A 16,066-nucleotide genomic window follows, 5' to 3' on the forward strand; every position below is an offset into this window, starting at 1 on the left:
AGGATCACACAAAACGGCGTTAAGTCACCGGCCTACGAACCAATAAAACATCTGCCTTCTCTCGGCGTTCTCTTTTATTTTTTCACTTCCTGTGGCTCTTCTTTGTCGTCGCAATAAAGTAAATTTCCAGCGGCACAGATTCCAGACTTATCTGAAACAGCAAAAAAGAGTACAAAGTGAGCTCTTTCCTGTTCACTAATAAAAATAGAAGATGTACGAAGAGAAAGGAGAAATATCTCATAAAACGAATATATATTTGCATCGTTTGTTGTTCGGACGAAAAGGACCAAAAAAGGAGGATGAAATAGAAAAAGGAGAAGCGAACCCCGTTTAGGCCAATTTAGGTAATGCCGCGCCAATGTGTATTTCCGCGCCTTGCGTTCAAAAGAAGACAAACGAAGAAAGACATGGGCGACTCACTTTTTAAATGAAATTCTTCCCGAAATTTCATTTACCTACGTGTTTTTACACTAAAATGTAGTTCTGTTTATTTTTGTCTATTTTATTTTCGGAGCTCAGGTATGGCTTAAGCTTAGGCTTATGCTTAGGGTTGGGCTGAAGCTTAGGCTAAGGATTAGGCTTAGGCTTAGACTCAGGCGCCTGGAAATTATTTTTATGAGAAAAAACTTTTGTTAGTTTTGTTCAAAAATTTTTTCTGAATTTCAATAATTTCTTTCACTATTTATTTTTTTAGAAAAATCTAAATTTTTGCTTTTTTTCAAATAAAAATTTTTAATAAATCAATTTAATGTTCCCGTGCAAATTTGGAGAAAAACTAACCGATAGATTAAATTTCGCACGGTATTATATACTATAACCTCACTGTACACAAATTCAAAAGAAAATCTAAGGTCCTGTCACGACCGAAACTTTATTAGCTACCGTATACGTGAGCACGGTAGATTTGCACTTGTGCAACTTTCTGCACTTTTCAATTATGCCAAAAGATTTTTTTGATTAAAATTAAAGACATGTTTAATCCAAAAAATAAAAAAAACTTTAAATGTGAATAAATCTGATCCAATTTAATATAATTGTATTTAACATGGTGCAATTGAAAGAGCATGACAATACAATTAAATTTTAAGCAAAAAAAACAATAATTTGTATTGAATAAAATATATCTCAAATTGATTCCAAAAGCCGATTCATGTCAATTGTGGGTCCATCCATGTAGAATAATTGGTTTACCATCCCTCATTTTCTCCCTTTCCCGCATGCCAAACAAGTAATAATTCACTTATTCGATTTGCAGATCAAATTTCGGTAATTATACGGTGCGAATTGGCTAATTGAAATATAGGATGCAACTACGAAGAGTCTCCATTAAAACTGTCAAAATCATTTATTCCGTCTGAAATTAAAATTCTGAAATGTGGTAGGCACAATCTAATCAGTTAGCACAAAATGAAAAGGGTCTACAGTTAGTGAGCAATGATGATACAAAAATAAATACAAAGAAGAAAATGTGATAGTTATAATTGAGAAAGGGCGAGAAGAAATGATAATGAGCCAGTTAGACAGAGGGAAAACGGCAGTATTCGGGGAGGATTGGGAGGTGGAAAAATGAATTCAAGAGAGAGGCGTTTCACACCATTTTTCAGTTTTGTACAATTATGTACAGTTGGGTTAACACAAAAAACGGCTTGTGGTGGTGTGGGCTCTTGGAGAAATCACAGTTTGAGTACAAAATGTTTTCGAATACAAATATAGACAATAGAGAAGGATTCTTCAAAAAACTCGGAAGTGACCGGTAAAGAATGAAACGACACGACGTCCAAAATGTTTTACGAAACATATAGAACTCGAAACAAATGTACAGTATCCAAAAAATAAACTACACAAATGATTATGATATATGAAACAATTACATGTGAGTTTTTGGTGGAAAACAATGAAAATGAATGAAAAAGATTAGGAATCATGAGTACTAAGCGTGACAAATCTGAATGTACAAATTCAGCCTTTCACAGCCTGTGTTGAGCTGTGACGACTGAATTCGCCAGGTGAGGGACGCGGGGAAGAGATCGAATTTGATGAGGATTTACACGAAATTGGTATGGGCTGCGGTCGAGTTGGAGACATTGAAGCAAGCATATTCAGTGATGAAGATGATGTTGATGATGCAGGTGGTGATGATGGACCAAATGAATCAAATGATGACATTTCACTCAGAGAGGTTGCTCTGAAATTATGGAAATATAAGAAAATTGATAAGATTTTTAAAAAATATACACTCTCATTTTAAAAGATGGTGTTCGGAAAATAAGAATTTCATTTTAAAATAATCGAATTATTCCAATATGCTGGAATACCAAAATCGCTATATATTTCCAACTATTTCAAATTCCCATGTTTGAATTCCCTCCAAAATGTGATCTGCGACCAATCAGCGATTTGCTCCACCCATTCTTGAACCAATCAGGTGGAGTGGGCGGAGTTCGAAGACGATTTGTTCCAGTTCTCAATTTGGAGGATATTCAAATAGGGAAAATGGCGAGAGTTAGAATATCGCTCAGAGATTTTTTTAAATATTTTTTCTTTTGTGGAATTTCTGCATATTAGAATATTTCAAATATTTTGAAACTGAGTCCTTAATTTCCGAATTAAACGTTTAATAAATCACCATTCACATCAAGAACATCATCAGACTCTGCTTGCTGAGAACTTGAACCCTCGTCAATTGATTTCAATGGATCACGAGAATGAACTTTGTTCTTTCTCATAGAACTTTTTGGAGAAAATGAAATGAAATTTCGAAGTGTTTTTGGACATTTAGTCTCTTTTGATGGGCTTTCCGCCTCTTTTATTGGGTCTTCTGCCTCTTTTTCTTCAACTATTATATCAGGAATAGCGTTTTCGGATACATTTTCAGAAACATTATCAGAATTATTATCAAGTCCTGGAACGTTCGAATCGTTTTCAATTTTTGTGCTTGAACTTGTAGTTGTTGTTGAACTGCTGCAATCGTCCCCAGATTTTTCACCATTTCAAACTATCGATCAAGGTGCCACCGAACCTTTTTTTTTCCGTTCTTCGGTATTTTTCAAAGCAAAATAGAAAAAAAACACTCCAAAATCGGTATTTTTCGTACTAATTCAATATTTACGATTTTTCTTTTAGTTTGAAATTTTTATTTTGACAAACTTTAATAGTTTTTTATTAGTTTTTTTTTTTTCGAAAAAATTCAAAATTTAAGCATTTTTGAATTCATCAGTCTTTTTAAATTTTTTGGCAACACTAAAAATTACAGCCGTTTTATTTGGTGTTTTTTTTAAATTACGAACCAAAAAACAAAAAACTCTTAATTTTTAGTCGGAAGGAGGAATTAAATCAGAAATTTTTTTTGGTAACAGCCCTGGCGACGAAACAAAATCCCATTGAAAAAATATTAAAAATGCTCACCTGCTAAGCTTCAAATCCGTCTCATGCATTGAATCATAACACGAATCACATGCTCTCTTCTGCACACTTTTTCCTTCTTCAATCACCGAAAATCGATTCTTCGAACAATCCTCACAGACTACTCGTCCACAATTCCGACAATGATGCTGCCGATCCTCAACGTAGACACTCAATTTGTTGAATTCTTTCTTGCAGTAAGCACAATGTCCTGATTCTCCTTCCCACGTTGTATTAGGCTTGAAATGTGGCAACTCGTTGACTGGATCTACCATTGATACATCAGACATTACTCTTTCCAGTGTTCCCGTTGTTTCTACATCACTTTCACTGTAAGATTGCCTTTGTCCTGGACTAACTTTGTTAGTATCCAACACAGCTCGTCTTCTGAGCTCTTCAATTTTCTCATCTTTCCGACGAATCTCTTCTGCCCGAAGTTTATTCTTTTTCCTTAACATTGCCTGTTCATCATCTTCAAATCGAATTACACCATCTCTATCAATAGCAGCAACTCCACGGACTTTTGGTTGATATAAAGACTGTTGGATGAAGCTTGTAGACATTGGAAGACTATTAGTATTATCTGAAGGTGTAGTTGAGCAAGTAGGATGTTGTTGAGAGGATTCCTTCGCACTTCCATCAACATTCAGAGAGTTTATGCTCTCTGAGCTCTTGCTCTTAACCAAATTAGTCGATGTTGATGTATTCATTGGAGTTGTACATCCTGATAATGGACGTTCCTCCTTTGGACTGAAGATTTGCTGTAACTAGTTGAAATTGATTATATGAACCAATTGTGTCAATTTCCTTTTTTCGCTTCTTTCTTTGTTGTTATTTTGGAAAAAAATCGATTTTTTTCTAATTGTAGAAGAAAGTTTTATGTTTTTTTTAATGTTTTTTTATCAAAACGCAATTTTATGTTCAAAAATTGAATTTTATTGTTAATTTTCTAAAAAAGATTTTTCCGAAATTTCGAAAAATAGCTTTAAATTTTGGCCATTTTTATTATTTTTAACAGAAAATAATTTTTTTTAATGGCTCTTCATTAAATTAAATTTTATTGTTAATTTTCTAAACATTTTCTTAGATTTTTCCATTTTCAGAAAATTCTAAAATGTTTTTCATTTTTCCAATATTAAAAAAAAATTAAATTAAAATTTTTGCCATTTTTTCTCCTAAAAAATCTTTTCTTGTATTTCTTAATTGATTTTAAAAAATGAATTTTTAAAATTTTCTAAATATTTTTTTCTTACGATTTTCCGGAAAATCGAAATTTTTTTGTATTTCATTTTTTTCCGATTTTTCAAAATTCATAAATCGACAATTCTCGTTATTTTTTCAGAAAAACCGAATTTTTTAATTATTTTTCTTTAGATTTTCAAAAAACCAAAAACCAGCAGTCGCGGCGGATCTACTTACCGTATAATGTTCTTCTTCATCAGCAAACACCTCATGCCACACACGAAGATTAATAACTGATACATTAACAGGCTTCACTGCTCCCGTGTAGTGCTCATCAAATGATTGATTAACATATTCTTCATTATGAGGACCAATAAATCTCCAAATATCAACTAATGTTCCTTTACACTTCTCCATTGCCTCTCGTCTTTCCTTATGAGAATTGAAGAGGAATGAGCCAAAAAGACCCGAATAGGCATGTTTTGCGAGTTTAATAAGATATGCATGTGTAAATTGGAATAGAGTTGGTTGTTCTCTTTGCAGATGACGAACTGCTTCAAGGAATTGAAGGAAAACAGGCGATCGTTCATCACTGGTTCCCCAGTTTCCGAATGCAACCAGTTGACGATCGTAAAGTTTGTGTCCGAAAGCAATCCAGTCACGTCGGATGAGCTCCTCGAATCCTTTCACAGTCCGGTAATACTCATCGAGCATAATCTTTGCAAGTGTTGTAACCTGTGTAGTTCTATCCCATCCATCAGAACAATGAACCAAGACGGAATGTCCTTTTGAGAGATGATCGGCACAATTGGCAGCATTCACGAGTAGATTGCTCAGATTGAGAAGCCATCCAGTTGTTTGAAGACTTGTTAATAATTGTTCATTGGGTCCAAGATTGTGAAGCATCGTACGGACATTGTTGAAAGATCCACGAACAGCATGAATGTTAGGTAAACCGAGAAATTCCAGTTTCGCTTGTTGGTAGTATTCTGGAAATTAGAATGTATTGAAAATTGTAATGAAATTAATTTGTATTTTTCAAAGCAACAAGCTTAAAATTTAAAAATTTCAAAGTCGTTTCTGTCTAGGCAGTTTCTAAAAATCCAATAGACTATAAAATAACCAAAATAAACCAGAATTTATAGAATATTATTATTACGCAAAATATCTCGCAGCGAAAACCACAGTAACCATTCAAAATACTACTGTAGCGCTGGTGTCGATTTACGGGACCGATTTACGAAAATATATGATTTTCTATTGGTTTTTTTTTTCATTTTTGGGCTTTCTTCGAATATTTTATTTATTTATAAAGAATTTTAAGCGAGAAAACGTGCAATTATGGCAATTACGAAAGAAAATTGAATATCGATGTCACAACAAAAATTAAATTTTTTCAACTCATCCCGTAAATCGGCACCAGCGATACAGTAGTCATTTTCAGTCATTTTTTTTTCAAATACCGTATATTCTCTATTAGTGCTGCATGCAGCACTAATTTCCAGGCTCTTTTTTAATGCAGCACTATTAGAGACTGCAGCACTAATTTTCGAACGGCTATTTTCAATTGAAGATCATTAGTTTTTAGTCACACAAGCTCATCTTTTAAGCAGATATTCATTAAAACTGTGTACTTTTGTAACAAGAATGACCCAATAATTTAATTATATTTGTAAAATAATAAGAAATCATCAAAAATATACAGAAAATCTCCCCAAAATGTCGAAACTATTGAGTGACTTTTTCAAAAGAAAAAGGGGGTGCAGCACTATTAGAGACTGCAGTACTACTGGAGACTGCAGCACTAATAGAGAATATATGGTAATTTAGACAATTTAAATAAGTATACCTGTATTCTCGAATCCACCACTCCTTGCTCTGTTCGCAAATGCAGAAGTATATCCACGTGCATCCATAATAATAAACTGTTTCTTTTCTTCTCCTTCAATCCTACTCGCCTTCACAGCTTCTTCAATAATCTTCTCATCCGTCGGATTTCTCCACGATAATATTCCAACTTGAGGTTGTGAGCTTCTCATCAGAACTGCTCTTGTCTTCCGACACCTCCAAATGACTGCTGGGAATCGACCAATTGATCTGTATGGAGCACCTTTTCGGATATCGTCATCTGTGATTCCTTTTGGGACGATGATCTTCTCCGGGTATGTTGGGCAGACTCTGGAAAGAATTTTTTTTGAGATATTGATGATTTTTTGAAAAATATAATTTATTTGTTTTAAAAAGATTAACAAAAACTCCACTGAAAATTTTCAAATGTTTAATCTTCCTAACCTGGTAGATGAAATTCTAATCATTTTCAATTTCAAAAGTAATCTACACAATTTTGAGATGTTTCTTAAAGGCGCACGGATTGATTTAGATAGGTCTCGGCGTGCAAAAAAGTTTATGGTAATTTTTTTTAATGAATTGACTTTGTTTTCTACGAATTTTGTACATTTTTCTGTTAAAAATGGTTTAAAATCAATTTTCAATGTACAAATAAAAAATTTTAAATAAAAAATGTGCTTATGCCATCTATACTTTAAAATCTGACTTTGAACACATTTGTAACAGAAAAAATACTAAACTCACTGAAAATTAAGTAATTTCTTTTTTTTTTTTAATTTTTGCGTTTCTAACTTACCCATATGATAAATCAGAGCGCCTTTAAGAAGACATATTTTCAAAAAAAAACTTAAAAACTTACTCAAAATTCTCATTAACACTTGAAATTTGAAAGTGTTCTGACATTCCCAATCGATTAAAATCAATGTGAGTGATCTCCTGAGCCACTGAATCAGCTCTGAGCAGCCATGAAGGAAGTTTTCCATCTCTATCAAGCTCATCAACTGCTTCCGAGAATTTCCAAGCAAAGGCATTCAACGATTGCATTGGATTATCCGTATTTTTCGAAGTCCAATCCTGTGGCCTCGATGTGTAAATCGATGAAATCGGACGATTGAGTCTTTGAAATGCTGTGTAGAGGATTTTGTGTACGAGAGCCGCGTCTTCAGCCGTTTTGAAGCAAATTGTGAACATTCGTCCAATTTTCAGAGATAAATGAATGAAAGCTGGGATGGCGAGATCGATTTGTTCAATGTCTTGAAGTGGAAATACAAGAAATCGAAGAGCTTCTTCAACTTCTTTATCTTTTAGTATCACTACTATCTGAAATTTATTAATTTTTAAATTCAAATTTCAAAATTAAATAAATTATTGCATACCCTGAAATTTGTGACAAATAAACTTCCTCCTTCAATCGGAAATTCTGTTAATTTGTTGATAGGCGCTCGTTCTTCACCCGGGAGCAGTTCAACTACTGTTTCATAGTTTTGTGGCATATTTTCTGATTCTTCAGTTACTGGTGGCATTCCAAATGTGTAGTTTAGTTCATGCAATGTCTGAAAAATTATTTAAATTATTATTATTATTATAAGTTCATCCCTACATTTTCATTGTGAAAAGATCGAAATAAACGTGATAGCGGCATTTTAAAGGTTCAGAAAATCTAGACTATAGCATAATCGATAATTGGTGCCTACTGACGTAAGAATCAATTGAAAGTGCGCAGGCTTTTGCAGAAAGCTTTATATTTGCTTTGCCCTGTGAGAGCACACACACACAAACTGCTTGAAACAAAAAAAATGGCATGGGAAATGAAGAAAAATGTGGATCTTCACGCTTAATGACTATGGAGAGGGATTTTTAAAGGCGAATAGGCGGTACTTATGAGAAGTTTTTTTTTCAGAATCCCGTGTTCGTTTCAATGTGACCTACCGTCAAGCCTATTTCCTAAGCTCAATCAATTTTCTCCCATTTTCTCTGTTAAAATTTGGGACAATCCGGGGCTTCAGAAATTTGGAACACAAGTAAACGCCTTTAAGAAGAACTAAAAACTACTATGGAAACACGTTTGCCAGCAAGGACACACCTTCAGATAAAATCTCTCGCAGAAAAAATTCCAAAAAATCAATAAAACCCTCTGTCGACAGTCATTAAAGCTTTCGGTGAACTTTCTCCCATTTCATTCCGAGTAAACACGTGACGCTGATCTTTGGCTTGGCGTGGCAGGCAGCAACCCCGACGACCTGACCCCATCTTGATATTAAGAGCTATTTTGCGATTCCCAACGCCGATAACACTCTTTGATCGCGAATCACGTGTGCGGGTTCTCTTCCGATGTTCCATTCGATTGTGCTCTCAGGGCCGTTCGGTTCGTGAACCGTAAACACTTAGGATCGTCGCTTCAGTAAACTTGGTAATCTCTCTGACACACGCCATTGCACATGTTCGGGTTTTTTGTTTACTTTCTACTTTTTCCAAGAGGGTGTTCACATTAATTGTGGTCAGTGAAATTGTTCGGAAGTTGGACAGAATGACATCATTATTCAAAAATTTGAATATGATTTTGTATTTTGGTGTATTTTCAGATTTGTTATTAGTACGATAATGGGATACCCTTCTAAGGCGACTGATCTTCAATTTATGAATTTTCAGGTCTCGATTTTCCCAAACTAATCAACAAAACCTCTTCCTGCGAGTTTTGAAAACGCAGTTTTCTACCTTTTCAATCGAGAAGGGAAGCAATAAGAAACGGTTTGTTCTAAATCTCTTTACTCTGCACACTATTTCGTTACATACAAAACAGGTGATGGGGCGAGAGTGATGGAGAGATGATGAGAGAACAAAGAAGAATGAAGAGATGGACACTGTGAGAAAAATGATTTCTTTCGCCAAAAAATCAAGAAAGACTGAAATTTTAACGAGGGGTCTTTAGATAGTTAGGCAACAAAACTAGCAACTTCATCAAAAAAAATATAGCTAGTTTCGAGTCAATTGCTATAAACAATTTTTGATGAATATGACTTGACAGTTTCATCGAAGAAAAGAACAATTCTAGAAAAAGCTTTTTCTTTTTTGACCAAATTATAGCCTATTCGGGTTTAAAGGAAAAAAAGCCAACGACTTCTGCGCCCACACTTTTCCGTGAGAAAAAAAAGGCGAAGAGCATTGGGCAACTGAATCAAGAAGAGAAAATAAAAATCTATTATGACAAAAGAATGAAGGTTCATGAAGAGAGAGGGCGCCACCACCCCAACTGAAAAAGAAATTTAGTTTATATCAGCAATCAACAACTTGTTTTGAAGGCAAAGTTGGATAGTTGGAACATTACGTCCTCCCTATAACATTATGGTTAGTGATGTCTAAATTGTTTTTTTTTCCTATTTGTAGGGAATTTTTTGTCAACGAAATTAAAGGAGGACAGAAAACATTTTCAAAAGTGGCTGAATATTGGTAATTGGAGATTTTGTTTCAAAAAACCAAAAAAAAAATCCAAAATGAGAACTGCAACCAATCAGCGATTCGCTCCGCCCATTTTCTGAACCAATCAGATGGAGTGTGCAGAGTTCGAAGATGCTGATTGGTCGGGGAGTTCAAATTTTGAAGAAAATCAAGAATTTAAGCTAAAAAATCTTTCTTTTGTGGTATCTTTGGATTTGAGATTATTTGGATTTTTTGAACTTTAAAAAAAAATTTCAAAAATTTTTTTAAACAGCCCAGCACAAACGAATTGCATAGTGTCACCATTTTTTGAGTTTTTGGTTGAATTTTTGGATTTTCTTAATTTTTCTCTGTTATATGATTTAAATCATGTTTTTTTTCAGGCATTTTTCCACAAAAAAGTTAAAAATCGCTAATTCAGAATTTCAGAGGATTTCTTCAAGAATTTATTTATCTACGGAAAAATGTTTAAAGTCATTATGAATATTGGAAAAATTGGAAATCCTCGAGAATTTTAACCAGAAAACGCGAAAATATCGAAACTACGTCATTAATTTGTGCTGGAATTCAAAAATAGCTCTGCCATTTGAATTTTTCTACAAAATTTAAGAAAAAATCGGCATAACGACAGCTCTAAACTGAAGCAAATACTAAACCCCGAGAAAAATTCCTTGTTTTCCAATTTTCCGGTCTCAAATCGTCCAGAAATCGTGTCTAATTTCGGTATTTTCCCCTTCTCTTGTCACTTCCAATTACCGCTTCTTTTATCAATGAACAACAGTGGTAAAAGAAGAGTTGCCATTCTCTTTTCCTTCTCTTATCTCTCATAAATTCCATTGTTTTCTCTCATTTTCTTTTTGTTATATTCTTTTTCTCTTTCACCCTCTCTCTCTCTCTCTCTCTCTCTCTCTCTCTCTCTCTCCAATTCACTATCAATCTACACGGTTTTCCCATAGATGCACATGTTGGAAACGAGCGTGGCGGCGACGACAGAAACGATGAAAACTATGAAATTAAACAATCGATCTGTGAATTTTGAAAAAAAGCAGCGAGGCGCAGAAATAGAGGCGGAGCATAGTTTTGTAACCCTGCGGCACTGGTTTCTACTGTTTTTTGTTGATTTTTTCTATAAATTTTCGATTTGAAGATAATAAAACAAGTAAAATTGATACTTTTTGAAAAAAAAAATCAATAAAAAGTGGAGAAACCGTGCCGCAGAATTGCAAAATTGCGACCCGTCTCTTCTTTTTTTTTTCAAATTCCCGTTCATATAAACTAACCGCTGTAGCCGTATCAATTGATCCTGATGATTCATTCTGTACGTCAACAAACGAAGCGCCAATCTGGAACGATTCCTGACTTTGGTTAGCATTATAAGAAGCTCATAAAATACTTACATTCGCTGGACTTGCAATAAATGACATATCTTCACTGGTTCGATCCGAATCGAGACGATCAGAACGACGTCCACCGCCGCCACCGCCGATATCAATTGCCGCAGAAGAAGTAACCGTCATGGGGGGACCTGTTATGTCTGAAATTATTTAATTTTAATTTTTAGGGTTTAAATGGAAATTAATTTTAGCTTGTACAAGCTCAAAATGCACCACAAAAATAAAATAAAAAAGAAAAAAAAATCGAGTAAGAATCACAAATCTAACTTTCAAAATCGTGATTTTGGCTAAATTCTGTTAAAATTCGCTCCAAAACGTGAACTTCAAGCCTAATCTGAGCGAATCGCTGAATTCAAACATTATCTTTAGCCAAAACTTGAAAATCGTGTTATTTGTCGATTTTTTCCGATTTCTTTAGTGGCATTTTTGAATTTAAAACTATTTTCGAGTATTCACTTACCCAGGAAGATGTTAAGAAATTACGCGGAACGGAGAGTGTGAGAGACCTTTTTCTCGTTGATTTGATTTGAATGTGATGGTGTGTGTGTTCACTGAAACGACCGAATGATCGATGAGAATTGAAGAATTGGACGATAAATGTTGCGAACACGGCAAATGCAACACAAAAAAAATGAGAGAAAAGTTTTTTTTTTGTTGATAAAAAACGCAACGAAATCGAAACGACAAGATAAGAAGGAATGAAAGGAAATTCTTCGCAGATGGGGGTTTTGATACTTTTATTTTCAAGCTAATTTGTCAACAATATTGTTTTTCTTCGAAAAAGTGAAAAATATTAAGAAAAATAGCGGGGTTTCCCATGGAAAATGGGAAATTTGCAAAAGAAATGAAGAAAAACAAAAATGATTGGAAGTACGGTTTAAAGGAACATCGGTCAGTAAATGCGGCGGGTCCCGACACGATTCTGACTTTTGTTTTTTTTTTTTTTTTGAATTTTTTTAAATAGTTTAATTGCCTTTGTCTTAAAAAAGAGGTTATTAAACATTTAAATATACATTTTTCACCGAAAAATATAATTTGACTGGGAAAAAAAAAGGAATGCAAGAAAAAAAAAAGATTAATCACAATAAGAATGAACATTTCACTCTTCAACGCGCCATTCAAAAATCTAGTTCAAATTCCATAGATCAAAAATTAAGTGGTCAATAAATCAATTCTTTTCCGACAATAAAGGCAATTTTCAACAAACTCTTGTTAGCTTTCAGGATTTCTGATGGGTATTCAAAATTATTTCGAAAATCGGTGAACAGGAAAATTTTAAAAATATAAGTAATGCGGATTGTTTGTAAACAGAAATATATTTGAACTTTTTCAAAAATGAGCAAGATGATGTTTCGAAATAAGAGCCTGAATTGATGAGAGGATCATTTTTTGGAGAACACGATGAGCATCAAGAACGCATTCAAAACGAGTGAGGGCGGGATATATGAGAGAAATAGTGCAGAGGTGAACAGGAGACTCAGACAATTCGAGAACCGTCTGTGACGAGGCGTTGTGTTGCGCATAGAATCTGCCTCCTCGTTGGTCGTCTCCGATCAATAGGCGCGTGCTGTCTCTCTGCTCGTCTCGCAGTACTCTCTCAGCCGGGTCTAACCAGTCTCCACAAATTGCATAGTCTCTTTGCAAGCGGTCACATGTGTTCTGTTTTCTCAGTCTCTTCTCTTTGTATTTCTCTCATTCTGTTTGTTATTATTCAGTTGTGGTGGGGATGAAGAGAAGAGAGGGAATGGATGCTGCAGAGACATTGAGAAATGCTTGAGGGTTCGCCGAAAGAACACAACACCGCTCATACACTCTAATCCGCAGTTCGTCTCTACCAGTTGCCCAATATCTCGTTCAGTCGTTTTTTTTTCGCTTCTCATCACTCACTCACTCAGTCAACTGTTTATTAGTCGAGTGGTGTTGCTGGGTTGGATGGATGTGTCAGACGAAACCGAAACCCAAAACAATCTGGAAGAGAACTTGAGAAACAGGTTCACATTTTATTGCACAGGAAGAAGAAGAAGAAGAAGCATGAAGCATGAAGCAAATGTGAATGTAAAGGTGGAAAAATATAAGGACAGAAAAAGTTGGAAAGAGCAAGGAAATTAGAGTTGGGTATTTATAAAGCTTGAGACAATGAAACGTTCGTAGAATGATGAGTTGTGACTTAATTTCAATAAAGATCAAAAGATAACTAAATTCCCAATGGGAATCATAGAAACTGAGTCATAACTTCAAATTGACAAACAATTAAGGAATGTTCTTGCTAATTGTTTGTTACAGTAAACAATTTGAAAGTGGCCTATCACTTGAGTGGGTTTTGTAATTTCAAATAGTTTTATCGGTAAGAACAGAGAAAATATGTCAAAGTAATTTCGATACCTGGCGGTGCCTACTGCCTCAAAATATTGTTTCGAAAATGTTCGCCTTTTCTTAGGCGCATGGGTCTCGCGAGTTACTGTACTTGTGTGGGTTTATGGGGGCCTAGTTCATTGTAATTTTCAAGTTCAATAAAAAGTTGCTGTCATAAATTTTTAAGTTGAAAAAAGTTGCAATATGGACCCATAAAACGACACAAGTTACATTGAGACCTAGACGTCTATGTAATAGTTATCAAACAAGTTATAGGCCACCTTTAACAAGAACCAATCAAATTAAGAATTATTTGGCTTCGACTGGAGTCATCTGGGCTCCAGTGTATTCTTTCGATGGGGGAGTTATGGTCCATGAAGTGGGAAGAGATTGGGCGTCGTCGTAGGCTGGTGGAGCATTTCCGTAGTTTGGAGTCATTTCGTCGATGTTCTGGAAAACTACTGTTATAAAATTAGAATTAACTATTGTTTCTACCATCTTTCTTGGGAGCGGCTTCACAACTTGCACGGCATCTGGAGCCGGGGCAATTGGAGATTCGTGAGCGGTACGGTAGAAACGTTCACGGAAGCGGAAGCGACTGTTGAATGGTTCGAGAAGGAGAACTGCGGCGAGGAAGACGAGACGGACGAAGCAATCGTAGTCGGAGAACAGGAAGCGGGAAGAATGAGTTGAGAACATTTGGACTGAAAATTAACGTGTTGTTCTAAATGTTGTGTTTATTTACATTGCATGTAGAGCATTGGGACCGAAGTGATGAGACCGAAGATTTGAAGAGATTGGAACTGACGAATGGCTTCAGCTTGATTATCAGTTGGTTCCGTGAGATTTTTAATTTTCATAGTTCCCCAAGCAAGTGCAAAGATGAACATGAGATGTCCCAAGTTTAGCATCAAAAACGGATAGTTCGGAACAAATCTCATTTTCTCATGCACATCAAATGCTCCGTTGTAGAATGCCATGCTGAAAATCATTCCAACAGCACTTGGGATACCAGTTCGCATTCTGAAAATCAAAGATGGCTATGGCATAGGTAGGGTTCCCACGTCAACTCGCAACGGCTCATACGGCGGTCTCTTGAGACACAGCAGATCAAACCACCAGCAATGAGGACACCAGACCAAACGATCATAAAGATGAAGGTGCAGAGCATGATTGATTTGAATGTAGAGTCACGGAGAATGATGCTAGAAGTTTGAGAAACATCGTGGGAGTTTTCCAGAATTGTGTAGTTTCCAACTACCACCTAGTTTTCGTAGATTGTATCTATAGGCTCTCATGGCAGCTCTTTTCATGAGTAACTCAGAAGTTTGCTCCTTATCATCTAATGTAAGCCTGACACAAAAAGCTTCCGAGGTATTTGTGACAAGTTTTGAAGCTTCCTTTTCTACTTTACCAGTATACGTTTTTTCAGCTAGACTGGAGCAAAGTAGGCATACATCGACCGCCAGCAAAGTTTCTTATGGCTTTGAGACACACAGGTAAGAATGTAGGCTTAACAGCTCAACATTTAACTACAGTACCCCCACCCTCAAACCTACCAAGAAGGTGTCCTACAGTATACTTTCCTCTACATAATTTAGGCTTAAAACACCTTTTATGGAACTGAACTACATATTACTTAGTTTCTAATGATAAACTAAGACTCGTGAGAATGCTAGAAGCTGACATTTCAAGCTTCTCTTAAATTGAAACATGTCAACAAGTCTGGCACCAAAGTTCTGGGCTCCACGTACACTAAACTTAAAATTCAATTTAAGATCTAGGAGAATCTAGATTGAGAACTAAATATAGTTGGTACTGATTTAGAATTATAAGTAAAGCATGATTCAGAAACAATATCCAATCGAACTTACTAGTCAAAAGTCTTCAGTGCTTGAGTAATATCTGTCAGGTGCGAGATATCTAATCCGAACAAAGCCGAGTTCATGATAGTCGGGAAGAGATTGAAGAAGTATGGTGCAGCGGAATAGGTGACATACTGTGCCAGTGGATGATCCTTATCTTCATTCCGAGCCACCGATGCATGCAACCAAAAAATTGCTATATCAGCAAATATATTGATTATCGAGTAGAAGTACATCTCGATCGGGATCGAGAGACCTTCTCCTCTCCACTCAATCGGATACTTTTTCGAGTGTAGAATGAGAAGAAAAGAACTGGTCGGTTGGCGGCTCCGTTGGCTCCGACGTTGTCATGGAGACAATGTATCCAGCCGCATAATTATCAGTTGACCAGAGCCAGAACAATTTCAGCGGAGCGACAACTTCATGATTCTGAAGAGAGAGCATGGGTTGTCAAGAGGCACTGAATTTAATCATGCGGTTTTCCGACAAAGCTTTTCAATCTGAAAATTGGAAAATAGAGACAAAAGGGCAATGTTCAAGGAACATGAGGAGTTGGAAACTGTTGTTTTGGGAATATTCTAATAGAAA

The 16,066-nt window shown here is 35.5% G+C and overlaps 2 protein-coding genes and 1 non-coding gene across 4 annotated transcripts; 1 reads left to right on the forward strand and 2 right to left on the reverse strand.

The window, feature by feature from the left end:
- Positions 1-1,328: 1,328 nt before the first annotated feature.
- On the reverse strand, positions 1,329-11,894 carry mtm-3 (Phosphatidylinositol-3,5-bisphosphate 3-phosphatase MTMR3). Of its 2 annotated transcripts, NM_001027623.8 has the most exons (10): positions 11,722-11,894; positions 11,265-11,401; positions 11,148-11,222; positions 7,809-7,985; positions 7,292-7,752; positions 6,434-6,762; positions 4,822-5,573; positions 3,406-4,163; positions 2,627-2,961; positions 1,329-2,185 (listed from the first exon to the last, which is right to left on the reverse strand). In NM_001027623.8, the coding sequence occupies exons 2-10, from the start codon at positions 11,382-11,384 to the stop codon at positions 2,172-2,174; spliced, it is 3,021 nt and encodes a 1,006-aa protein (NP_001022794.2). In that variant the 5' UTR covers positions 11,385-11,401; positions 11,722-11,894; the 3' UTR covers positions 1,329-2,171. The 2 variants fall into 2 exon arrangements, with proteins under 2 accessions (NP_001022794.2, NP_497766.3); NM_065365.10 differs by lacking the exon at positions 2,627-2,961 and having other exon boundaries at positions 11,148-11,210; positions 11,722-11,812.
- On the forward strand, positions 10,740-10,794 carry T24A11.5. The gene has a single exon (NR_052209.1). It is a non-coding gene; the product is annotated as an Unclassified non-coding RNA T24A11.5 (non-coding RNA).
- Positions 11,895-13,247: 1,353 nt separating the features above from the next.
- Positions 13,248-15,824, reverse strand: xbx-5 (X-BoX promoter element regulated). The gene is made up of 5 exons (NM_065367.4): positions 15,488-15,824; positions 14,678-14,818; positions 14,359-14,636; positions 14,109-14,317; positions 13,248-14,063 (listed from the first exon to the last, which is right to left on the reverse strand). Exons 1-5 carry the CDS (start codon positions 15,712-15,714, stop codon positions 13,923-13,925), a joined length of 996 nt encoding a protein of 331 aa, NP_497768.2. The 5' UTR covers positions 15,715-15,824; the 3' UTR covers positions 13,248-13,922.
- Positions 15,825-16,066: the final 242 nt, after the last annotated feature.

The sequence above is a fragment of the Caenorhabditis elegans genome, chromosome III (assembly GCF_000002985.6).
Source record: "Caenorhabditis elegans chromosome III".
Lineage (NCBI taxonomy): Eukaryota > Metazoa > Nematoda > Chromadorea > Rhabditida > Rhabditidae > Caenorhabditis > Caenorhabditis elegans.

Bases quoted from the DNA above. Each gene is read 5' to 3' on its own strand.
- mtm-3 (NM_001027623.8), bottom strand. From the start codon at position 11,384: ATGACGGTTACTTCTTCTGCGGCAATTGATATCGGCGGTGGCGGCGGT. The intron at 7,986-11,147 runs GTTAGTTTATAT...ATAATTTTTCAG, and splicing joins CAATTGATACGGCTACAGCG to ACATTGCATGAACTAAACTA. The intron at 4,164-4,821 runs GTAAGTAGATCC...AACTAGTTACAG, and splicing joins ATGAAGAAGAACATTATACG to CAAATCTTCAGTCCAAAGGA.
- xbx-5 (NM_065367.4), bottom strand. From the start codon at position 15,714: ATGTACTTCTACTCGATAATCAATATATTTGCTGATATAGCAATTTTT. The intron at 14,318-14,358 runs GTAAATAAACAC...GTTAATTTTCAG, and splicing joins CCCAATGCTCTACATGCAAT to TCCAAATGTTCTCAACTCAT. The intron at 14,064-14,108 runs GTAGAAACAATA...GTAGTTTTCCAG, and splicing joins AGCCGCTCCCAAGAAAGATG to AACATCGACGAAATGACTCC.